General features: G+C 47.6%; 1 protein-coding gene across 1 annotated transcript in view; it reads right to left on the bottom strand.

Moving 5' to 3' along the window:
- LOC148442167 (alanine aminotransferase 2-like) overlaps positions 1 to 27,255 on the bottom strand; it is a 384,891-nt gene that overhangs the window by 107,459 nt on the left and 250,177 nt on the right. The window contains exons 5-6 of the mRNA XM_088464134.1: positions 20,469 to 20,712; positions 7,201 to 7,280 (exon numbers count right to left, since the gene is read on the bottom strand). Coding sequence (XP_088320260.1) covers positions 7,201 to 7,280; positions 20,469 to 20,712 — 324 coding nt within the window. The remainder of the gene's footprint in view (positions 1 to 7,200; positions 7,281 to 20,468; positions 20,713 to 27,255) is intronic.

The following is a 27,255-nucleotide window of genomic DNA, read 5'->3' as shown; positions in this document are numbered from 1 at the left end:
TATGCTGGCTGAGCTGTGGCTGATGTTACAGATGTATACACAGGACTGTGAGGTATTACAGATGTGAGATAGCAGTAGTGGGCGTCTCTAAGCTGGCTGTGCTGTGGCTGATGTTACAGATGTATACACAGGACTGTGAGGTATTACGGATGTGAGATAGCAGTAGTGGATGTCTCTATGCTGGCTGAGCTGTGGCTGATGTTACAGATGTATTCACAGGACTGTGAGGTATTACAGATGTGAGATAGCAGTAGAGGGTGTCTCTATGCTGGATGAGCGGTGGCTGATGTTACCGATGTACGGTATACGCAGGACTGCGAGTTATTACGGATGTGAGGTAGCCGTAGTGGGCGTCTCTATGCTGGCTGTGGAACGGCATTGCGATAACAGTCATTGACATATTTTCTCAGTAGACCATGCAATTACAGAGCTACTATCGCTTTAGCGATCCTTACTGAATCCCACCCTGTATCCACAGAACATGACCAAATATTATAATGTCGTAGTGTCCAAAGTGATCTCCTCCATCTTCCTGTGTTATGGGATTGTTCTGTTAAATATTAGGCCGTACAAAAGAGGACATGGACAAAGTGCAAGCACAGGGCCTGATTCAGCAAGGAATGCTCGCTAGCGTACGCACGCACCCGTCCGCTGCGAGAATATGCTAATCAATGCATACGCACGGAGACCGCAGCACAAGATGCAGACGCCCAGCCCCATACTAAGCCCCATCTCCCTTTACTCACAGCCTGATCAGTACGCAAGATAGAGTCAACATCGGTAACATCGAGAACCATCAGACTCATACGCACAATAGTGGTTGACCTGACCTGCCGCAGGAATTTTTCCGCTTCCTGTGTACCGTTTACAGTATGGCTGCGTACATCGCTTTTATGTACGCCCCTAAAATGGCATTATAACGCCTGCGTTCGCCTGAGCACCCCCGTCACCACCCACAAACGGCACTACCGGTCAATCAATATTGGAAGGGTCTGCGTTCATACTGCGTGTGGTCTGCATACCAAAAGTCGATCGCACTGGCTAGTTTATGCACGCGCAGTGCGATGCATGCGCATGCGTAGTGCAAAATAATCGACCAAGTGCGTGCGTTCTCTGCTGTGCGTTCCTTGCTGAATCAGGCCCACAGACTGGACCTGCAGAATATATAATAGATGGAAAAGAGCAATGTTCTGCAGATATCTACAGAGGTCAGGAACGAAGACTCTGCAGAATATATAACTTACTTACCTGTCAGGGGGTAGATGAAACAGAGCAATGTTCTGCAGATCTCTTGAAAGGTCAATAATGTAATAATCTGCAGAATATTTCACATATACTGTACACATTATCGCTATGTATCTGTCAGGGAATATATGGGACAGAGCAGTGAGAGGTCAGTAATGTAATAATCTGCAGAATATGGGGTCTATTCATCATCCCTTCATTTTCACCTACTTCTGTAGTAATTAAGTTCTGAGACCATTCATTAACGGTGTACTGCAGAATATAGCACTGATATCTCCTGGTTACAAGTCTGCACCGTTAATTTCCACAGACATAGAAATAGTGTAATTTATCCAGTTCCAACAAAGCTTTTTTTTCGTAATTTGATGGTGTCAGGATGGTGTACAGAGCACTTACACAGCACCCGATGTGTCTGACCTTGCTGCAGCTACCGCCTCCACCAAAAGTCCATCCTCACCTCTGTCTTCGATCCTGCGGCCTACAAGACCGGTCAGGAGCGTCTACAGCTGTGAAGAGTGGGGCTGGGGACCTGGAATGATGTCTTTGCTCCCTGGTACCCTCTGTACAGAAGGAACGCTCACCTTCTCCCCCCTTCCCAGCTTCAGTTCTGTCCACCTGCAGCTGCCACAACACTCAGGACTTTTGGGGACAATGAGCGGGGAGGCAGTGTATGGGATAGTGGGAAGAGAGCAGACACTGGGGGAGAGGATGCAGGGAGGGAGAGAGCAGACACTGGGGGAGAGGATGCAGGGAGAGAGACACCAGGAGAGAGCAGACACTGGGGAGAGGATGCAGGGAGAGAGACACCAGGGGAGAGCAGACACTGGGGGAGAGGATGCAGGGAGAGAGACACCAGGGGAGAGCAGACACTGGGGGAGAGGATGCAGGGAGAGAGACACCAGGAGAGAGCAGACACTGGGGGAGAGGATGCAGGGAAAGAGACACCAGGAGAGAGCAGACACTGGGGGAGAGGATGCAGGGAGAGAGACACCAGGAGAGAGCAGACACTGGGGGAGAGGATGCAGGGAGAGAGACACCAGGGGAGAGCAGACACTGGGGGAGAGGATGCAGGGAGGAGACACCAGGAGAGAGCAGACACTGGGGGAGAGGATGCAGGGAAAGAGACACCAGGAGAGAGCAGACACTGGGGGAGAGGATGCAGGGAGAGAGACACCAGGGGAGAGCAGACACTGGGGGAGAGGATGCAGGGAGGGAGACACCAGGGGAGAGGATGCAGGGAGGGAGGAGACACCAGGAGAGAGCAGACACTGGGGGAGAGGATGCAGGGAGGAGACACCAGGAGAGAGCAGACACTGGGGGAGATGATGCTGGGAGGGAGACACCAGGGGAGATCAGACACTGGGGGAGAGGATGCAGGGAGAGAGGACACCAGGGGAGAGCAGACACTGGGGGAGAGGATGCAGGGAGGGAGACACCAGGGGAGAGCAGACACTGGAAGAGATGAAACAGGGAGGGAGACACCAGGAGAGAGCAGACACTGGATGAGAGGATGCAGGGAGGGAGACACCAGGAGAGAGCAGACACTGGGGGAGAGGATGCAGGGAGGGAGACACCAGGAGAGAGCAGACACTGGAGGAGATCATGCAGGGAGGGAGACACCGGGAGAGAGCAGACACTGGGTGAGAGGATGCAGGGAGGGAGACACCGGGAGAGAGCAGACACTGGGGGAGATGATGCAGGGAGGGAGACACCAGGGGAGAGCAGACACTGGGGGAGAGGATGCAGGGAGGGAGACACCAGGAGAGAGCAGACACTGGGGGAGAGGATGCAGGGAGGGAGACACCAGGGGAGAGCAGACACTGGGGGAGAGGATGGAGGGAGGGAGACACCAGGAGAGAGCAGACACTGGGGGAGATGATGCAGGGAGGGAGACACCAGGAGAGAGCAGACACTGGGGGAGAGGATGCAGGGAGGGAGACACCAGGGGAGAGCAGACACTGGGGGAGAGGATGCCGGGATGGGAGACACCAGGAGAGAGCAGACTCTGGGGGAGAGGATGTAGGGAGGGAGACACCAGGAGAGAGCAGAAACTGGAGGAGATGATGCAGGGAGGAAGACACCAGGGGAGAGCAGACACTGGGGGAGATGATGCAGGGAGGGAGACACCAGGAGAGAGCAGACACTGGGGGAGAGGATGCATGGAGAGAGAGACCAGGAGAGAGCAGACACAGGGGGAGAGGATGGAGGGAGGGAGACACCAGCGGAGAGCAGACACTTGAGGAGATGATGCAGGGAGAGAGACACCAGGAGAGAGCAGACACTGGGGGAGATGATGCAGGGAGAGAGACACCAGGAGAGAGCAGACACTGGGGGAGAGGATGCAGGGAGGGAGACACCAGGAGAGAGCAGACACTGGGGGAGATGATGCAGGGAGGGAGACACCAGGGGAGAGCAGACACTGGAGGAGAGGATGCTGGGAGGGAGACACCAGGAGAGAGCAGACACTGGGGGAGAGGATGCCGGGAGGGAGACACCAGGAGAGTGCAGACACTGGGGGAGAGGATGCATGGAGGGAGACACCAGGAGAGAGCAGACACTGGGGTAGATGATGCAGGGAGGGAGACACCAGGGGAGAGCAGACACTGGAGGAGAGGATGCTGGGAGGGAGACACCAGGAGAGAGCAGACACTGGGGGAGATGATGCTGGGAGGGAGACACCGGGAGAGAGCAGACACTGGGGGAGAGGATGCAGGGAGGGAGACACCAGAGGAGAGCAGACACTGGGGGAGAGGATGCAGGGAGGGAGACACCAGAGGAGAGCAGACACTGGGGGAGAGGATGCAGGGAGGGAGACACCAGGAGAGAGCAGACACTGGGGGAGATGATGCAGGGAGGGAGACACCAGGAAAGAGCAGACACTGGGGGAGAGGATGCAGGGAGGGAGACACCAGAGGAGAGCAGACACTGGGGGAGAGGATGCAGGGAGGGAGACACCAGAGGAGAGCAGACACTGGGGGAGAGGATGCAGGGAGGGAGACACCAGGAGAGAGCAGACACTGGGGGAGAGGATGCAGGGAGAGAGACACCAGGAGAGAGCAAACACTGGAGGAGATGATGCGGGGAGGGAGACACCAGGAGAGAGCAGACACTGGGGGAGAGGATGCGGGAAGGGAGACACCAGGAGAGAGCAGACACTGGGGGAGAGGATGCAGGGAGGGAGACACCAGGAGAGAGCAGACACTGGGGGAGATGATGCAGGGAGGGAGACACCAGGAAAGAGCAGACACTGGGGGAGAGGATGCAGGGAGGGATGGAGACACCAGAGGAGAGTAGACACTGGAGGAGAGGATGCAGGGAGAGAGACACCCGGAGAGAGCAGACACTGGGGGAGAGGATGCAGGGAGGGAGACACCAGGAGAGAGCAGGCACTGGGGGAGAGGATGCAGGGAGGGAGACACCAGGAGAGAGCAGACACTGTGGGAGAGGATGCCGGGAGGGAGACACCAGGGGAGAGCAGACACTGGAGGAGAGGATGCCTGGAGGGAGACACCTGGAGAGAGCAGACACTGGGGGAGATGATGCAGGGAGGGAGACACCAGGGGAGAGCAGACACTGGGGGAGAGGATGCCGGGATGGGAGACACCAGGAGAGAGCAGACTCTGGGGGAGAGGATGTAGGGAGGGAGACACCAGGAGAGAGCAGAAACTGGAGGAGATGATGCAGGGAGGAAGACACCAGGGGAGAGCAGACACTGGGGGAGATGATGCAGGGAGAGAGACACCAGGGGAGAGCAGACACTGGGGGAGATGATGCAGGGAGGGAGACACCAGGAGAGAGCAGACACTGGGGGAGAGGATGCATGGAGAGAGAGACCAGGAGAGAGCAGACACAGGGGGAGAGGATGGAGGGAGGGAGACACCAGCGGAGAGCAGACACTGGAGGAGATGATGCAGGGAGAGAGACACCAGGAGAGAGCAGACACTGGGGGAGATGATGCAGGGAGAGAGACACCAGGAGAGAGCAGACACTGGGGGAGAGGATGCAGGGAGGGAGACACCAGGAGAGAGCAGACACTGGGGGAGATGATGCAGGGAGGGAGACACCAGGGGAGAGCAGACACTGGAGGAGAGGATGCTGGGAGGGAGACACCAGGAGAGAGCAGACACTGGGGGAGAGGATGCCGGGAGGGAGACACCAGGAGAGTGCAGACACTGGGGGAGAGGATGCATGGAGGGAGACACCAGGAGAGAGCAGACACTGGGGTAGATGATGCAGGGAGGGAGACACCAGGGGAGAGCAGACACTGGAGGAGAGGATGCTGGGAGGGAGACACCAGGAGAGAGCAGACACTGGGGGAGATGATGCTGGGAGGGAGACACCGGGAGAGAGCAGACACTGGGGGAGATGATGCAGGGAGGGAGACACCAGGAAAGAGCAGACACTGGGGGAGAGGATGCAGGGAGGGAGACACCAGAGGAGAGCAGACACTGGGGGAGAGGATGCTGGGAGGGAGACACCAGGAGAGAGCAGACACTGGGGGAGAGGATGTAGGGAGGGAGACACCAGAAGAGAGCAGACACTGGGGGAGAGGATGCTGGGAGGGAGACACCAGGAGAGAGCAGACACTGGGGGAGATGATGCAGGGAGGGAGACACCGGGAGAGAGCAGACACTGGGGGAGATGATGCAGGGAGGGAGACACCAGGGGAGAGCAGACACTGGGGGAGAGGATGCAGGGAGGGAGACACCAGAGGAGAGCAGACACTGGGGGAGAGGATGCAGGGAGGGAGACACCAGGAGAGAGCAGACACTGGGGGAGAGGATGTAGGGAGGGAGACACCAGGAGAGAGCAAACACTGGGGGAGAGGATGCCAGGAGGGAGACACCAGGGGAGAGCAGACACTGGGGGAGATGATGCAGGGAGGGAGACACCAGGGGAGAGCAAACACTGGAGGAGAGGATGCAGGGAGGGAGACACCAGGAGAGAGCAGACACTGGAGGAGAGGATGCAGGGAGAGAGACACCAGGAGAGAGCAGACACTGGGGGAGATGATGCTGGGAGGGAGACACCAGGAGAGAGCAGACACTGGAGGAGAGGATGCAGGGTTGGGAGACACCAGGGGAGAGAAGACACTGGGGGAGATGATGCAGGGAGAGAGACACTAGGGGAGAGCAGACACTGGGGGAGATGATGCAGGGAGGGAGACACCAGGAGAGAGCAGACACTGGGGGATATGATGCAGGGAGGGAGACACCAGGAGAGAGCATATACCGGGGGAGTGGATACAGGGAGGGAGAGGGGACACCGGGGGAGTGGATACAAGAAGGGAGTGGGTACAGCAGAGGAGAAGATGGGGTACAGGATACAGGGAGGGAGAGGGGACAGCAGGGGAGAGGATACAGGGAGGGAGAGGGGACAGCAGGGGAGAAGATGGGGGAGAGGATACAGGGAGGGAGAGGGGACACCGGGGGAGAAGATGGGGGAGAGGATACATGGAGGGAGAGGGGACACCAGGGGAGAAGATGGGGGAGTGGATACAGGGAGGGAGAGGGGACAGCAGGGGAGGAAGTGTAGGACTGTACAGAGGAAGCAGGGAAATATCTTCCGCTTCCAAAAAGCTGTATCTGCAGAAATAACTTTCGGGGAGTGATAGTTTAGTGACGGAGGTACAGTATGATTAATGCTCTATTATTTGCACTGACCTCAATGTGAGTTCATAACATAATTATCAGCTATTAGTATTTTCTCATGATGAATAGACCCCAATATCACTATGTTTCTGTCAGGGGGAAGATGGGGGAGGAAAGTAATGTTCTGCAGGTCTCTAGAAGGGTAATAATGTAAAAATCTTCAGAATATCACTATATCTGTCAGGGGGTAGCTAGGACAATGTAAGGAAAAGCTATTTTATACAATGGGGAGTATGAGTGTCGGGACTGTTATGTGTACGTGGATGGGAGATATATATGTGTGTAATACATAATTAGGTAATACCTCATCAGCAAAGAGCAGCAAGTTCTCTTCAGCAGCCAGTCGAATAATCTCCTCTATATTATCCCTGGTAAGTACGTGTCCTGTGAATAGATCAGAGTAATAATGTTCATCTGTTACCAGGATACAATGCTGGAAATGGTTGAGGCTGGATGGAGGACACGCTGGTAATGGTAGAGGCTGGGTTGAGGACACATTGGGAATGGTAGAGGCTGGGTGGAGGACACGCTTGGAATGGTAGAGGCTGGGTGGAGGACATGCTGGGAATGGCAGAGGCTGGGTGGAGGACACGCTGGGAATGGTAGAGGCTGGGTGGAGGACACGCTGGGAATGGTAGAGGCTGGGTTTGTGGCTGATAAATCAGAAATCTTATTTATAAACACAAAACAGATCTTAAATGGATTTCGAAGACTAATTGGCTGCAGTTATCATTAGTATGTCTCTTACTATTTTATTAATGTTAGTAGCATCTCTTTTGTCCTGTTAGATTCATTTCTAATGTATTTAATGTTATTAAATTATTTATTATATTGTATTTTAGATAATTATAAATGGGTATGTGGTATGGATAACTACGATTAATGAAGAACCATATATAAATATTATGACGTAATGTGTTCAAAATAAGATGACCGTGGGAAATAAAGAAATTAATTCTTGTCTGTTTGATCTTAACATGGCTGCGATGAGGGAAGAAGATGCCCTGCTATACATACTGAGGAAAATGGGAAGAGAACTACTTTCACTTTTGAAGAAGAATGTAAAACTTGCTTTGAGTAATGTGTTTGTGTTAGGTGCTTTTTGGGTTATTAGCTTCACAGGAGGCTAATTAGGGTTTTCAGCTATGAGGCTGTTAGTGCTGTGAGGCTGATCATTACAGGGAGACACTGCCTGGGGAAAGGACAGACTTTCATGTCTCTGTGAGGCTGTTAGTGCTGTGAGGCTGATCATTACAGGGAGATACTGCCTGGGGAAAGAACAGACTTTCATGCCTCTGTGTGGCTGTTAGTGCTGTGAGGCTGATCATTACAGGGAGACACTGCCTGGGGAAAGGACAGACTTTCATGCCTCTGTGTGGCTGTTAGTGCTGTGAGGCTGATCATTGCAGGGAGACACTGCCTGGGGAAAGGACAGACTTTCATGTCTCTGTGTGGCTGTTAGTGCTGTGAGGCTGATCATTACAGGGTGACACTGCCTGGGGAAAGGACAGACTTTCATGCCTCTGTGTGGCTGTTAGTGCTGTGAGGCTGATCATTACAGGGAGACACTGCCTGGGGAAAGGACAGACTTTCATGCCTCTGTGTGGCTGTTAGTGCTGTGAGGCTGATCATTACAGGGAGACACTGCCTGGGGAAAGGACAGACTTTCATGCCTCTGTGTGGCTGTTAGTGCTGTGAGGCTGATCATTACAGGGTGACATTGCCTGGGGAAAGGACAGACTTTCATGTCTCTGTGAGGCTGTTAGTGCTGTGAGGCTGATCATTACAGGGAGACACTGCCTGGGGAAAGGACAGACTTTCATGCCTCTGTGTGGCTGTTAGTGCTGTGAGGCTGATCATTACAGGGAGACACTGCCTGGGGAAAGGACAGACTTTCATGTCTCTGTGTGGCTGTTTTTAGTGCTGTGAGGCTGATCATTACAGGGAGACACTGCCTGGGGAAAGGACAGACTTTTGTGTCTCTGTGAGAGAATCAGCTTGATGAAAAGCAGGTAAACTTAACCTGGGAAAACCCTTCTTATACTTTGTTTACTAGTGAGCTAGGATCACTTCTGTATAGCTAGTGCCAGGCGGCAAGGTGTTTATTTCTGTTTATTTTGTTTGCATTGCCTGATAAATCTGGTGAAGACTAGTTGCACCAGACCAGTGGACTATGTGTGATTCCGCAGCTGCTGCGCAGTGCCATCTACCCCAGGATATGGTACCAATTCCCTGACCTTGCTACATGTTGTGGAGAATGCGGGCAACAATGGTCTGCGCATAGGTGAAGACAGCAGCAGCTTTGAGAGTTCTGCAGAAAGCAGGTCTGTGTCTGTCTGGACTGAAATTAAATGTGGCACAGAGTAAAACTGCAGGTGTGATACTCTGCAGAGGCTTTTGCACAGTGGGACATGCTGGGAGCTGTGGTGCCTCACACATAGAAGCAAGTCCAGGTGGTGCTTTGCCTGCAGAGTTGTGGAATCTGGTTCAGTTAAAGGGCCAGACATACCCTTTTTTTGCTGGAAACCAGTACTGATACATGTCCTGGGCAGTGCATAACTAGGGCAGGGCGAGCGGGGCACGTGCCCTGGGCACCATGGCATGCCCTGCAGAGGGGGGGCGCTGCCGACCAGGGCATCATACCCGCATGCCCTCCCTCCCCACCACAATTGTGTCCTGAGTCTGCTTTCTAATAAGCAGGCAAGTGTGCCTGCTAGCCTGCCTGCTGGCTTGGCTGCCTGTAGGGGGAGATGCAGCAGAGGCACACAGCCCCTCCTAGATAAACTTCCTACCAAGCTCTATCCTCCTCCTGACTAGAGCTGCCATATGCGCTGGGTGGGGAATGATTCTTTGCCTCTCAGCGCTCTCCATCGCTGCTGTCCTCTCGCCACAGGTACGTTCTTGGGGGGATGTATTGGATGGCCAAACTGCCCCGGGTGGGGGGGTCAGAATTGTATGGCTAAACTGCAGCGGGAGGGGAGGTGTTCACTTTTTATGTGGTGGGCTGCTGGCTGCATTTGTTTGTGTGTCTCTGTATAGGCTTTCAGTGTGATTATGTGTGTGTCTGTATAGGCTTTGAGTGTGTTTTGTAAGTGTCTGTCTCTATAGGCTTTATATGTGTGTGTCTATCTGTATAAGCTTTCAGTGTGTGTATAAGTGTGTCTGTATAGGCTTTGTGTGTATAAGTGTCTGTCTGTATAGGCTTCACGTGTGTGTCTGTATAGGCTTTGTGTGTAAGTGTGTCTGTATAGGCTTTCAGTATGCATCTGTATAGGATTTATGTGTGTGTGTATATATGTTTTGTGTGTGTGTATGTATAGGCTTTGTGTGTGTAAGTGTGTCTTTATAGGCTTTCAGTGTGTGTGTATATGTGTCATGGTGTTTGTGCATATGTGTCAGTGTGTGTGTATATATGTGTCATGGTGTGTGTATATATGTGTCATGGTGTGTGTATATGTGTCAGTGTGTATGTGTCAGTGAGTATGTATGTATATGTGTCAGTGTGTATATGTGTCACTGTGTGTGAATATGTCTGTGTGTATCTATGTCAGTGTATCTGTGTCTGTGTGTTGAGAGACAATGCATGGGGATGACGGTGTGCTGAGAGTTGATGCAGGGTGGAGGCGATGGTGAGGCTAAGAAGAGATGACACAGAGGGAGATGATAGTTTGGCTGAGAGATGATGCAGTGAGATGATGGTGTGGTTAAGAAATGATGCAGTGAGATGATGGTGTGGCTGAGATGATGCAGTGAGATGATGGTGTGATGAGAGATGATGCAGTGAGATGAAGGTGTGATGAGAGATGATGCAGTGAGATGAAGGTGTGATGAGAGATGATGCAGTGAGATGATGGTGTGATGAGAGATGATGCAGTGAGATGATGGTGTGGCTGAGATGATGCAGTGAGATGATGGTGTGATGAGAGATGATGCAGTGAGATGAAGGTGTGATGAGAGATGATGCAGTGAGATGAAGGTGTGATGAGAGATGATGCAGTGAGATGAAGGTGTGATGAGAGATGATGCAGTGAGATGATGGTGTGATGAGAGATGATGCAGTGAGATGATGGTGTGGCTAAGAAGAGATGACACAGAGGGAGATGATAGTTTGGCTGAGAGATGATGCAGTGAGATGATGATGTGCCTGAGATGATGCAGTGAGATGATGGTGTGGCTGAGATGATGCAGTGAGATGATGGTGTGATGAGAGATGATGCAGTGAGATGAAGGTGTGATGAGAGATGATGCAGTGAGATGAAGGTGTGATGAGAGATGATGCAGTGAGATGATGGTGTGATGAGAGATGATGCAGTGAGATGATGGTGTGGCTGAGATGATGCAGTGAGATGATGGTGTGGCTGAGAGATGATGCAGTGAGATGATGGTGTGATGAGAGATGATGCAGTGAGATGATGGTGTGGCTGAGATGATGCAGTGAGATGATAGTGTGGCTAAGAGATGATGCAGTGAGATGATAGTGTGGCTAAGAGATGATGCAGTGAGATGATGGTGTGGCTAAGAGATGATGCAGTGAGATGATGGTGTGGCTAAGAGATGCAGGGGGACGGAAGTTACACAGGGGGCACAAGTCTGGTTGAACCGCTGTTGTATGATGATGACCTTGTTAAGATTCCTACACAAACAGGCATCTTCCGGACGATGTGACCTACATGAATATTGAATACCAACTGAAGATGCAGTTGTCCCAGGGAGGATGTATTCCTTCAGAGGTTCCACATTGTGAGAAACCACCGTATAGGTAAGGTGCATATGGAATAGAACGGAATGTTCCCAGACTGACAAGAAATTGGTGGTGTCATGTTGGCCTGTACCATTTTCAGTAGCCACGACACTTTTGTTTGGCCACGCCCATTTTTTTGCCTATGTGGAGGGGGCTCCAATCTTAAATTTGCCATGGGCTCCGAAGACCCTAGTTACACCACTGGTCCTGGGTGAAAGAGGCTACAAAGTTGCTGGAAAAAACCCAACAATATGGAGGATATTGCTACAAGCAACAGCAGTACAGCAAGAAACCTCTAGGGTACAGCAACTGGAGGTTGAGGAGGCGCGGCAGCAACATCAACTGGAGGTTGAGGAGGTGCGGCAGCAACAGTACGAGGACCGTGAGGTCCTAAAAGAGGTGGTGCAGCATCTTGCAGCACGGCCTGAAAATGCTTTCCCAAATGTTCAAAACAGCTCCATAAGGGCAAGCCATTTCCTTCAAAAATTGACAGAGACTGATGATGTGGAGGCGTACTTGACTGCCTTTGAGAGGACGGCTGAGCGGCTCCTTAGTTGGCCTAAGGATCAGTGGGCTGGATTGCTGGGCCCCTTTCTCTCCAGCGAGCCTCAAAAAGCATACTTTGACTTAAGCATGGCGGATGCTTTGAACTATGAAAAGCTTAAAACAGAAATTCTGACTCACCTGGGAGTTACATTGTCGGTGCGAGCGCAACGTGTGCATCGTTGGGTTTACTACTTGGACAAACCTCCCCACTCACAAATGCACAACCTAATTCACCTGACCAAAAAATGGTTACAACCAGAGACATTAACTGGACCTCAGATGGTTGAAAGAGTTGTCATGGACCGTTACTTGAGGTCCCTGTCCATGGCTTTATGCAAGTGGGTGAGCCACGGGAATCCTAAGACAGCTGACCAGATAGTGTAGATGGTGGAAAGGTATCTGGTGGCAGAGGAACTGCTGGCTATACCTCAGCGGCCACTAGATCTACGACAATGCACTTCGGTGAAACCTGGTAAGACTGTTCCGTGGGAAAAGGGTCCTGGGCGGCTAAGAGAACTTAAAACTGAAGAGACTGAGTGCTCGGTTTAAAGATGGGTCAGTGGGGCCAGAAAGGTCTCACATGCCTAAAAGACTTGATAGTTATGTGATTAAATGTTTTAGGTGTGGTGTTCTAGGACATGTTTTTGCTAATTGTCCAGTTGTTCAAAAACCTATGCAATGTGATGCTGTCTTTGAACGTCGCAGAATGTCTTTCTTTGCCAGGTTAGCCTATACTGTTACACCTTCAACTGAGCCAGATAAACAAATGTGTGAGGTGGTTATGGGAGATAACCGGGTAAAAGGCATTGTTGGACTCAGGAAGTGTAATCACCCTTGTGAAAATGGTTTGGTAAATGCTTTAAAGGGCCAGCGAACAACTGTTGGTGTAACTTGCCTACATGGTGACACCCGTTATGATAATACTGCTGAAGTGAATGTTGAGACCTCTTTTGGTTCAGCTGTGGTTAATGGTGGGAATGGTCCCTTGCTTAGTACAGTACATGATGTTATAATAGGGAGAGACTTTCCCCATTTTTTTAAATTGTGGAAGTCCCGTGTGAATGCAGAGGTGACCAGTATAGAGCCAGTAGACCATTCTGGTGATATGCTGGCCTCAGGTGTGACCCCAGAACACTCAGATCCTTGCCTTGTTGCTAGTATGGCTGGGGAAGTGGTAGATGATGAGGAACAAAGTGAGGTACCTCCCCTTGAAGTGAGAGAGGATTTGTTTGCATCTGAACAGTTAAAGGACTCCACCTTGATAAGAGCCAGAGAATATGTGAAAGTTGTTAATGGGAACCCGTTAGACCCAGATAGTAGGCTTACATTTCCACACATGGCCCTTAACAATGAGCTCTTGTATCAAGTGACAAAAAGGGGTGAGGATGTGGTAGAACAGCTTGTGTTTCCCCAGACATATAAAAGAACTGTATTGGACCTAGCTCATGGTCATATCACCGCGGGACACCTAGGGGATGAAAAGACCCTTGAAAGGTTTTTGCAGCAGTTCTTTTGGCCTGGGGTATATAAAGATGTGTCTGAATTCTGTTCTTCCTGCCCTGAGTGCCAGTATCATGCACCTAGACCCCATTTCAAGAGTCCTCTAGTGTCCATGCCTGTTATAGAGGTCCCATTTGAACGGATAGCCATGGATTTGGTTGGGCCCTTGTTAAAGTCTACTTGGGGACATCAGTATATCCTCGTAATAGTGGATTATGCTACTTGATATCCTGAGGAAATCCCTTTGCGTAATATGTCAACCAAGGGTATAGCTAGAGAGCTGATGCATGTTTTCAGCAGGGTGGGAATACCAAAAGAAATTTTAACTGACCAAGGTACCCCCTTTATGTCTAGATTTATGAAGGAGTTGTGCAAATTGTTAAAAGTTACTCACTTGAGAACCTCTGTTTACCACCCTCAAACAGATGGATTGGTCGAGAGATTCAACAAAACTTTAAAAAGTATGCCAAAAAAGGTTATTGACAAGGATGGGAAAAAACTGGGACTATTTGTTGCCATATTTGATGATGTCTGTTAGAGAAGTACCTCAGTCTTCCACAGGATTCTCTCCTTTTGATCTGTTGTATGGAAGATATCCCAGGGGGTTGCTAGATGTTGCTAAGGAGACATGGGAAGAACAACCACACCCTATAAAACTGTAATTGAACATGTCTCTCAGATGCAAGATAGGATTGCAGCCATGGTGCCCATTGTCAAAGAACATATGGAGAAGGCCCAACAAAGCCCAACAGAGAGTTTATAACCAGAATGCCTGGGTACGTACATTTTCTCCTGGGGACAGAGTGCTTGTTTTGATTCCCACAGTGGAAAGCAAGTTTTTGGTTAAATGGCAAGGTCTGTATGAAATCAGGGAGAAAGTGGGTGAGGTTAACTAAAAAGTATACCAACCAGGGAAGAGGAAGTCTGAACAACTTTACCATGTTACCCTTATCAAACCCTAGAAAAAAGATAGGTTAGCTCTGTTAGCTGAACCAAGCTCACCAGTAGCGTCAGTCCCTTTGGTTCCAGAAGTAAAAGTGTCCGAAACCCTGTCAGCCGCTCAAAAGAGTGAGGATAAGGATTTGCTTATTAGGAACAGGAGATTTATTTTCAGCACTGCCCGGCCGAACGGCCATAATAAAGCATGATATCATTACAGAGCCAGGGGTTAAGGTCAATCTAAAGTCATATAGAATTCCTGAAGCGCAGCGTGAGGCTGTCTCTAAAGAGGTTAAGAATATGCTAGAGCTTGGTGCCATCGAGGAGTCTAATAGTGAGTGGTCCATTCCCATAGTTCTGATTCTGAAGCCTGATGGCAGCCTACGCTTCTGTAACGATTTCCGTAAGTTAAATGCAGTTTCCAGATTTGATGCTTGTCCCATGCCACATGTGGATGAGTTGATAGAGAGGCTGGGGACAGTCAGATATCTCACCACACTGGGCCTGATAAAGGGTTATTGGCAAATACCATTAACTGATAGGGCGAAAGAATAAACAGCCTTTTCTGTTCCAGAAGGGCTATTCCAGTATAGGATGTTGCCTTTTGGGTTGCATGGTGCCCCAGCAACCTTCCAACATACAATGGATAGAATTTGAAACCCCACAGACAATATGCAGTGGCCTATCTGGACGATGTGGTAATCCACAGTCCAGACTGGGAATCTCACTTATGCTGGGCATACACTATACAATTATCTGTCAGATATCTGTCCAATCTGGCTGGTTGGAATGAAAATCTGGTAATGTATGGGAGCAAATGACAATCAAACATTTGTTCACAAACACTGGAAAACAGACAAAAATGAATGCTCAGCCAAATTGGTTAAATAAAACAAATTTAACCAATTTGAACAATCGTTTTTGTCTGTTTTCCAGTGTAAAACCATATAATCGATTGTCATTTGCTCCCATACATTACCAGGTTTTCATTCCAACCAGCCAGATTGGATAGATAATTGTATAGTGTATGCCCAGCATTAGTCATAGTACAGGCAGTACTGGACTCAGTTAGGAAGGCCAGCCTAACAGCCAACCCTAAGAAATGTTGCCTTGCAATGGAAGAGGTTCAATACTTGGGGTACACCATAGGGAGAGGCCTGATTAAGCCCCAGTCAAACAAAATTGAAGCCATACAAAACTGGCCCCGTCCCGTAAACAAAAAACAAGTTAGAGCTTTTTTAGGGATCACTGGGTACTACAGATGGTTTATCCCAAATTTTGCCACCACAGCAGTGCTACTAACAGACCTTACAAAAGGACAACAGTCTAACTTGGTGAAATGGGGCCCTGAGGCTGAAGAAGCGTTTCAGGCGTTGAAAGTGTCTTTGTGTTGATAACAACAGACTTTTCTTAAGAGTTTGTTGTTCAGACGGATGCCTCAGAGGTAGGCGTAGGAGCAGTGTTGTCCCAAAGTAGGGATGGGGAGGAGCACCCCATTGTTTATCTGAGCAGAAAACTCAATGACCATGAAAAAAGTTTTCGCTGTTGTTGAAAAGAGGCGTTGGCCATTAAGTGGGCGTTGGACAATTTGAGGTATTACCTATTGGGCAGACGGTTTAAGCTCATAGCGGATCATGCCCCATTAAGATGGATGTCAGTAAAGCGAGGCCAAAATGCCAGGGTATCAAGATGGTTTTTAGCTTTGCAGAAATTTATATTTACTGTGGAACATAGGCCTGGGTCCCAACTGGCTAAAGCAGATGCGTTGTCCTGCATCTTTTGTTTGGGGGCTGCAAGTGTTCCGCCCCTTGGATCGAAACAGGGGAGGGGGATATGTGACAAGGTCACTGGCATCATAGTGGAAGGCAGGTATATTTGCCCTAAATTCCTGACCTATGTCTTTTGAAACCTCAGGAAGGTGTTTGTGTTAGGAGCTTTTTGGGTTATTAGCTTCTCAGAAGGTTAATTAGTGTTTTCAGCTGTGTGGCTGTTTTTAGTGCTGTGAGGCTGAGCATTAAGGCCCCATACATCAGAGATTGATTGCAGCAATCGTGCAATTTGCAATCGATTGTGTATAAAAATCTTTCCCTTTTTCAATCGATTGTGGCATCTCTGCAATCAGCAATCGATTGAAAAAGGGAAAGATTTTTATACACAACCGATTGCAAATTGCACGATTGCTGCAATCAATCTCTGATGTATGGGGACCTTTAGAGGGAGACACTGCCCGGGGAAAGGACAGTCTTTTGTGTCTCTGTGAGAGCATCAGCTTGATGAAAAGCAGGTAAACTAAACCTGGAAAACCATTCTAATACTTTGTTTATTAGTGAGCTAGGATCACTTCTGTATAGTTAGTGCCAGGCGGCAAGGTGTTTATTTCTGTTTATTTTGTTTGTTTGCCTAATAAACCTGGGGGAGACCAGTTGCACCAGACCAGTGGACTTTGCGTGATTTCTACAATACATAAGTACCAATAAAAACAATAATTAATGTTATAGCTAAAGAGATACTTACTAAGACATAATAGGAACGTAGATATTAAGGTAGTCATGATTTAATAATAAAAATTGGTATTGAGGAATCGGAAAGTAAAAATAAGAAATAATATAAGATACTGTATCTCATTATATTCTAGAAAGTTATTTAAAATAGCTGCTAGAATCCCATGAAGTTATGAGTTAAAAAAGGCCACATGAGGAAAGAGACCTGCATAGGCCACGTGAGGAAAGAGACACGCATAGGCCACATGAGGAAAGAGACATGCATAGGCCACGTGAGGAAAGAGACCTGCATAGGCCACGTGAGGAAAGAGACACGCATAGGCCACATGAGGAAAGAGACATGCATAGGCCACATGAGGAAAGAGATATGCATAGGCCAAATGAGGAAAGAGACATGCATAGGCCACGTGAGGAAAGAGACATGCATAGGCCACATGAGGAAAGAGATATGCATAGGCCAAATGAGGAAAGAGACATGCATAGGCCACGTGAGGAAAGAGACATGCATAGGCCACATGAGGAAAGAGACATGCATAGGCCAAATGAGGAAAGAGACATGCATAGGCCACATGAGGAAAGAGATATGCATAGGCCAAATGAGGAAAGAGACATGCATAGGCCACGTGAGGAAAGAGACATGCATAGGCCACGTGAGGAAAGAGATATGCATAGGCCAAATGAGGAAAGAGACATGCATAGGCCACATGAGGAAAGAGATATGCATAGGCCAAATGAGGAAAGAGACATGCATAGGCCACATGAGGAAAGAGACATGCATAGGCCAAGTGAGGAAAGAGACATACATAGGCCACGTGAGGAAAGAGATATGCATAGGCCAAATGAGGAAAGAGACATGCATAGGTCAAGTGAGGAAAGAGACATGCATAGGCCACATGAGGAAAGAGATATGCATAGGCCACGTGAGGAAAGAGATATGCATAGGCCAAATGAGGAAAGAGACATGCATAGGTCAAGTGAGGAAAGAGACATGCATAGGCCACATGAGGAAAGAGACATGCATAGGTCAAGTGAGGAAAGAGACATGCATAGGCCATGTAAGGAAAGAGACATGCATAGGCTACGTGAGGAAAGAGACATGCATAGGTCACGTGAGGAAAGAGACATGCATAGGTCACATGAGGAAAGAGACATGCATAGGTCAAGTGAGGAAAGAGACATGCATAGGCCACGTGAGGAGAGACATGCATAGGCCACGTGAGGAAAGAGACATGTACTTTGGCCTTCACGTGTTATATCGAGGTTACTTTCCCATGGATCTATAGATGAGTCTTGATGACATCACTGGTACTATAGATAAGTATACTGTACATATTGGCGCTAATGTGTCCTCAGGGAAGCCTTGGATTGAAGTTCTAGGATAGCATGGCTGGGGGAGACACATGACTATGATACTTTCTATTACCTTGTATTTTTACTTTTTTTCTGCTCTTGAATTATTATGCTGGCCATACACTCTGCAATTATCGGGACGATCCGCCCGATATCGGCGGATCGCCGCGATAATTGCAGCGTGTATGCGGGCGACCGAGGGTTAAATATTGCTCAGTCGGGCATGCTGGATTGTCCAGCATACCCGTCCGATGCGATATTTACCTGGGAAACTGTCGGCCGCATCGGGCAGTGTATGCCCAGCGCAGCCGACAGACAGACATTTCCTGTGTTCCTTCCTACGGAAGGAACAGGGAAATGTCTCCTCCCCCGTGGGCGGAGCACAGATGTCAGGGGGAAGGAACAGGGAAATGTCTCCTCCCCCGGGGGCGGAGTGAGGATGTCAGGGGGAAGGAACAGGGAAATGTCTCCTCCCCCGGGGGCGGAGCGCGGATGTCAGGGGGAAGGAACAGGGAAATGTCTCCTCCCCCGGGGGCGGAGTGTGGATGTCAGGGGGAAGGAACAGGGAAATGTCTCCTCCCCCGGGGGCGGAGCGCGGATGTCGGGCTATACACTGTGAGATTTCTCTCACAGTGTATGCCGCGGACATCTGCGGCTGGCAGCCAGCCAGATAAAATGTCTGTCGGTCTGACAGACATTTTATCTGGCAGTGTATGCCCAGCATTAGGCATAAGCAAAGATCAATATTATTATTTCATTCTTGACTGGACAATGAATATTTTAAACAATCTTTTTTTATTGTTATTTCAAATACTGTTACAACCTTGTTGACTATCTTATGAATGATTGAGTGTACTGTATGTGTTTGGGCCAGTCTTCACGGTGTATGAGTGTTTGGACCAGCCTTCACGGTGTATGAATGTTTGGGCCAGCCTTCACGGTGTATGAGTGTTTGGGCCAGCCTTCACGGTGTATGAGTGTTTGGGCCAGCCTTCACGGCGTATGAGTGTTTGGGCCAGCCTTCACGGCGTATGAATGTTTGGGCCAGCCTTCACGGCGTATGAATGTTTGGGCCAGCCTTCACGGCGTATGAATGTTTGGGCCAGCCTTCACGGTGTATGAATGTTTGGGCTAGCCTTCACGGTGTATGAGTGTTTGGGCCAGCCTTCACGGTGTATGAATGTTTGGGCCAGCCTTCACGGTGTATGAATGTTTGGGCCAGCCTTCACGGTGTATGAATGTTTGGGCTAGCCTTCACCGTGTATGAATGTTTGGGCCAGCCTTCACGGTGTATGAATGTTTGGCCCTTCACGGAGTTTGTTTGTGTGATAAGGCTTTAAGTTCATAAGTTCTACAGCTATAGAAACAGGACACAAGTCTGCAGTTCTCATACAAACTGGTTGGCGCCAGTCTTTATTGTGCCAAATAAATATAACAAATCATAAACCAAAATCCTAGCCCATTTGAGCAATAACTAAACAGTAGGTACCCTCACTACCAGGACAGTAGGGCCTACTGCCCACACCGTCAACAACATGTGCACAGTACTTACAGGGTTGTCATAACAGTGTCTATGGACATGCTAGCCTGCATGCCTACTTCCCCAGGTGTGAGACACTCAGCTACAACTGAACACAGCTTATATCATCCAGTTCCAGTTGTAAGCCCTAATGAGCCTGCTACCAGGCTGAAAGGCCCAAAACCTGGAGTGGCATGTGAATGGAGCCCTCCCTCTCCTCATATCCATACCCCCAGGATCCAAACTGGCTTTTCCAAAAGCCGATACACTGGTCTGCTTACAAAACAGACTTCTCCTGGGGTTTTTAGAACACAGAGGCCAAAAACCTAGGACAAATGTACCTGCCATTGACCACTTTACCAGTGCTTCTATCACACTTGTAACCATATAATCATATAACCCTGTAACTATGTGACCTGTCAGCCACCAGCGCTCACTTAGTGTTACTCCTGTGATAATAATACGGGGCTTATTACCTGTGGGGTTTCCAGGGTTAATGACACAGAGGGCCTTGGGGTTACAGTGTTTCCTCGCTTCTTGGAGAGATGTCTGGATATTGCTCACATTCACAGACCACCCCCCGTCTTCATCCAGCTTGTATAGCACTTTCACCGCCTCAGACAGCGCAATTGTATCCACATAGACTGGGTAGTGGGGAACGGAAACCATAATCCCTGTTTTCAGACCTTCCTCATTATTTACCACCAGGGATAATACGCTCTGTCGGAACAGCATAAGTGTTATATCAGGAATATGTCTACAGTCTGTGCAGAGAAGACTAGACATGGGAGATGGTACTTCCATCCTGCTATGCTGTTACTCCCATCCTGCTATGCTGTTACTCCCATCCTGCTATACTGTTACTCCCATCCTGCTATGATATTACTCCCATCCTGCTATTCTGTTACTCCCATCCTGCTATGCTGTTACTCCCATCCTGCTATGCTGTTACTCCCATCCTGCTTTGATGTTACTCCCATCTTTCTATGATATTATGATATTACTCCCATCCTGCTATGATATTACTCCCATCCTTTTATGATGTTAGTCCCATCCTGCTGTGATGTTACTCTCATCCTTCTATGATGTTAATCCCATCCTGCTATGATGTTACTCCCATCCTTCTACGATGTTAGTCCCATCCTGCTTTGATGTTACTCTCATCCGTCTATGATGTTACAGCCATCCTGCTATGTTGTTACTCCCATCCTGCTATGATGTTACTCCCATCCTGCTATGATGTTACTCCCATCCTGCTATGATGTTACTCCCATCCTGCTATGATATTACTCCCATCCCTCTATGATATCACTCTCATCCTGCATTGATGTTACTCCCATCCTGCTATGTTGTTACACCCATCCTGTTATGCTGTTACTCCCATCCTGCTATGATGTTACTCCCATCCTGCTATGATATTACTCCCATCCCTCTATGATATCACTCCCATCCTGCATTGATGTTACTCCCATCCTGCTATGTTGTTACACCCATCCTGTTATGCTGTTACTCCCATCCTGCTATGATGTTACTCTCATCCTGCTATGATTATAACTATAATAACTAAAATTTGAAGTCAATAATGAAATAAAATAATACTTACTCTGGTCACTATAATTTATTATGTTAGGTGAAGTAATTTTACCTATATTTATATATTTTATTTCATTGTGGTTAGTGATACACATATTAATATACACTGATATACTCATTTATTTATACACGTCTACACTATACAAAAAATGTTCCCCTTTTCTTCATTATTATTATTATTTTTGTTATTTTTCCACTTACAGACCTAATGAAGGTCATTTATATTAAACAATAGTACGGATGAATAATTACTAGTTTTTAGTAGTATCACAATTGATTGGCATAATAATCAAATTACACTTATTATTTTTTATTTGTTATTTGTATCTATATATTATATTATATATTATATTTATGTTTATTTTTATATTTATTATTTTTATTTTATTTAATTATTGACATTACAATATTTTTTATTATAGTTATTATTTTTATAACAAATATGTGAGTCAGTGGCATATTTAACACAATTTTTATGGACTTTAAACAGAAGAATGTAGTATCTCAACTTCATATACACTTGTCATTTCCGTAAACTAGATGATCGCTCTGTATTCTATTACAGCATTTCATTCTTTGAACTTATAAGGTTACACTATTATACAGTCTAGATTTTTTGTGATTAAGTTTCTAAATCTTCATTCCATTCATATATGTTCTCAGACCGCATTGATTGAAGTTCACACATAAAAGAAACTGTCAGCTAATATACAGCTGAAGTCAATAGATCAGACAGTAAGCTCAGAATGCATGGATAAGAACACCTGTAGGCTTAAGCGTCAGTCAATTTGCATAGATGATTAATGGACTAGGACACCTTGTAACACAACACTACTTAAACACGGGATTCTCACTCCATGGGCTCGATTCAATTGCCCGCGATGTAAATAGCGTTGGGAGTTAGCTCCCGGAGCTATTCTATTCTGCGCGGTGTTTAGTTGTTGAATGCCCGTTCTCTCGATTAAACACCCTGTTTAAGGTGCGAGAACGGGCATTCCCCGACCTAACTTCCCGGCGTGATGCTTTTTTCCGGGCGCGAAGGGCAGAAAACAGTCTCGTGCCTGGACTTTGGTCAGATTTCTGCTCGCATCCCCGGATGGGTGCGAGAAGATATCCTTAGTCGGGCTTAGCAGCGCGGTATATTGAATAGCTCTGGGAGCTGATTCCCAGAGCTATTCACTTCGCACAGAATAGAATCCAGCCCCAAGAGACTTCCTCCATGATCAAGCTCTAATGGCGAAACGCGCATCGGCAGCAGGACGGGTGCCCCTGACTGCGCAGCACGAGGCACTCTAACAACAAGTCTGTACCCTATATTGGGATCTATGATACATATTATTATTCTTTTCACAAGAGGTCCGGACAGCAGTTTGTGCTGACTGAGACTCTTTTATATACAGTATATGAAAATGCTATAGTGTTTAACATTTACTGACCGAGAAACCACTATATTTATTCCTGATGATTACACAATGATTTCAGTGTATGAATCTCTATGCAGGACCTCTGCAGCTTTATGCTGATTAGGATTTTCAAAAAGACAATTACGGTCGGATTCACTTTACCGAATAAAATTTTCTGCGCGTCTGACTAAGGGCCTGATTCAGAGCCGCTCGCTATTTGCGGTTGTTCGTTTTATAAAAAGGGTGGCTATTCAAATGAACCGTTCGCACTTTGTGGTCTGTTCACGCCTCTAAGTCTGAACGAGCGAACAAAACTTGCGGTTGTAATTTTGAAAAATATGCCCCCTTGCCGCTTGCACCATACGTCATGTCCGCTATTTATTAGATTAATCGAGTACATTGTACAGCGTATGAACTGCTCGCTATTCTTGTGGTTGGTTTTTTCAACCGCTATTTTGCGAGCAGTTCTGAGTTAAAAAAAACCAAGTGACGTGGTCAATGACGCTGCTGGATTAATTATGCACACCCATAAAACACCCGTTTTGACCTTTAAGCACGCCTGCGTTCTGATCTCCACTCCCCGTTTTCAAGCACCTTCCCCTGTTACCACCCACATACGCCTCATTCTGTCACTCAAAGTAGCAGGCACTCGCTATATAGCGAACAATGATTTTCGGCTGCACTGACTGGTTCGCGCATGCGTATTACAATCCGTACGCATGCGCAGATGTGCGAACATCGGTCAGAACGAATGAGCGGCCGCTTACGAGCGGCTCTGAATCAGGCCCTGAGGTCATACTGCGTGAAGACACAAATGTTTATATAAGTTACTCTGCTTTATGAATTGTGGGCCTGATTCAGAGCAGCTCGCTGTTTGCGAGCGCTCGCTCTGAATCAAGGCAGGGATTTTATTTAGTTTTTTCGGCCTCCAGGCCGCTGGCTAAGCTGTGGGTGACTGAAGGCGGCGCAAGCGCAGTCGGGGACCTTCGACCCACTTGCGAGCGCATCTGAATCAGGCCCTGTGTACGTACTATTGCAACAAACATTGACAGACGGCTTATTGTTTCACACATATATAGATAATATGGTAATATATTTGCTACAATGTATATTTCAGCCCCTATTTTTTCGGGATGTTATCTCTGAGAGGGCCATAAAGCACTTTGGCCCTCATTCAGAGCCGTACGCTCTGAGCAGAGCGCACGCTCTGAATGAGGGCCGCCCTCCATAATTCTGGAGCGTCCTCCTGGACGCTCGTATAGCTGTGCGTCACCACCCACAGGCTATACGAGCGTGCAGTTTGATGGCCGCGATGGTCTTGACCATCGCGACCATCGAAACTGCGAGCCGGAGCCTGCGGTTGAGGTTTTCAACCGCAAGCTCCGGAGTGATTTTGGCTCTATCAGAGCCAAAATCACTCCCACTGACATCACTAGTGATGTCAGTGGGCCGGCTTCTGACGGGAGGCGTTCCCATGGGAACGCCCCCGTCAGGGAGGCACGCCCCCGGCACGCCTGCCAAAGGGGGCGTGCTGTCAATCAACATCGACAGCACGCCCCCTTTGATCAGACACAACGAGCTCCCTCCGTCGTGCGCATGCTCAGTGCACACCATCGACCCACTTGCGAGCGGACAGCCGCTTGCGAGTGGGTCTGAATCAGGCCCTTTGTTACCATACTATTTATTGGCAGAAACACCTAAGTTTATTATAACCGATAACTGTGTGTTACATACATTCATACTCAGCATCCTTATTTCTCTGGAATAGTGACACCATAGGTAAATAGGATTATATACCTGATTTGTTTTCGGTAGATACTTGTGGTAGAGCACACTTGTAGTTTATAGTTTGTGTACGTCTGCATTCCCTGCACCATTTGTCTAGGGTGATGCAATAGCAACAATACGTAACAATGTTTGTCCAATCTATTCATATGTATCATAGATGTAAAGTGAATCACTTCTTTGGGCACAGTTGTGTACAGGAATTATATATATATATATATATATATATATATATATATCATATCAGACTTATTAGAACCAGTGCAGGTACTTTGGAGTAAATATAATTACAACTTTATTCTATTCCTCTATTGACTATGGTCTATTTCAATCAGTAATTCTCTCATCAGGTGTCCAATACATTCAGTGAAGGCCCCCATACATCAGAGATTGATTGCAGCAATCATGCAATGCAATCAATTGTGTATAAAAATCTTTCTCTATTTCAATCGATTGCAGATTGGAGAATTGCCACAAAGGGAAAGATTTTTATACACAATCGATTGCATTGCACGATTGCTGCAATCGATTGCTGATGTATGGGGGCCTTAAGACACGACAGCAGAAACGAAAAATTCAGCTACATCCCAGTGAGACTGTTGTTTCCAAGGGCAATCTGCTCTCCAGCAATCGTTCACTCCTCATAGATAGCATTAGCATAGGTGAGGAGCAGCAGATATAGGAGAAAAAGTCCTTGGCCCTGACTTTTCTAATTTTGTACCACGAATTCTGGTCAGACACGCTAAAGGGTACTTACCTGATATAAGATTAAACTATTTAAAAGTATGATGAATAAATGTGACTTTATATTTCACCTTTAATAGGAGGAAAATACTCCTCCACATTCGTGGGACAAGCGTGCTCAGTCTTATCACTGGGTGACAATTTTAAGTCCTAATATTAATAATGAATAATTTGTCACAGTGATGTGTGTCAATTATGTTTTTTAGGTTAATGAAATTATTCGTATATTTTATTGTATCGTCTGGTGTGAGATAATTATGGTCAGTCAAAACCACGTAGTGACTACTGGACATTCATTGTACTAACAGATTATACGTTGTTACAGTGACTGACATAAGCTATTGTTAATTATTTGATTTATGTTTTACATGTTGAACAATTCTAAGGGTCATGTAAAGATTATGTAGGATATATTGGGGGCATTTATTTTATTTTATATAAAAAAAATATTAAAAGTTTTATATTTTAAATAAATACATTTTTCTACCAAGCAAAAATCAAGAGTGCTCACCAAACAGAGTTTTTCCTTTTTCTCTTTTTTGTTACAAGTATTTACATTCTAAAAGGACAGTACTCCCATCCTGATATGACGGTGCTCCCATCCTGCTATAATATTACTCCCATTCAGCTAGCATCGTACTCCAATTTTGCTATGCAGTACTTTCATTCTGTCATGACGGTACTCCCACACGGCCACGACAGTACTCCCATCCGGCCACGACGGTACTCCCATCAGGCCGTGACGGTACTCCCATCCGGCCACGACAGTACTCCCATCCTGTCATGATGCTGATGATATTTCCATGCTCCTTTGATAGCATTCCCATTTTTAAAGGACAGTATTTCCATCCTGCTATGGTGGTACTTTCCTCCTGCTATGATGGTGTTCCCATTCTGCCATGACAGTACTCCCATCCACCCATGATCATACCCCCATGCGCCAATGATGATGGACCCATTCTGCCATGATGGTGATTATATTTCCATGCTCCTATGATAGTATTCTGAAATTTGAATATTTCCATCCGGCTACAGTGGTACTTTCCTCCTGCTATGATCGTGCTCTCATTCCTGCAATGTTGTTACTCTCAATCTGCAATGTTGTTACTCCCATCCTGCTATAATGTTACTCCCATCCTGCTATGAAGGTGCTTCCATCCTGCTAGGACAGTAGTCCCATACTGTTAAAATAGTACTCCCAGACTGCTAGGATAGTACCCCAACCTGCTAGGATAAAACTCCCATCCTGCTATGACATTACTCATATCCTGCTATGATGGTGCTTCCATCCTGCTAGGACAGTACTCCCATTCTGCTATGACGGTGCTTCCATCCTGCTAGGACAGTACTCCCATCCTGCTATGATAGTACTCCCATCCTGCTATGACAGTACTCCCATCCTGCTATGACAGTACTCCCATCCTGCTATGACAGTACTCCCATCCTGCTATGACGGTGCTTCCATCTTGCTATGACAGTACTCCCATCCTGCTATGACAGTACTCCCATCCTGCTATGACAGTACTCCCATCCTGCTATGAAGGTGCTTCCATCCTGCTAGGACTGTACTCCCATACTGTTAAAACTGTACTCCCACACTGCTAGGACAATACTCCCACACTGCTAGGACAGTACTCCCACACTGCTAGGACAGTACTCCCATACTGCTAAAACAGTACTATACTACTTGGATGTTACTCCTGTCTTGCTATGATGGTGCTTCCATCCTGCTCTGACA

This window comes from Taudactylus pleione, unplaced genomic scaffold, assembly GCF_031769625.1.
Source record: "Taudactylus pleione unplaced genomic scaffold, aTauple2 ptg001597l, whole genome shotgun sequence".
NCBI lineage: Eukaryota > Metazoa > Chordata > Amphibia > Anura > Myobatrachidae > Taudactylus > Taudactylus pleione.
The sequence above is the reverse complement of the archived record's forward strand: the minus strand, read 5'-3'. Positions and strand labels throughout refer to the sequence as shown.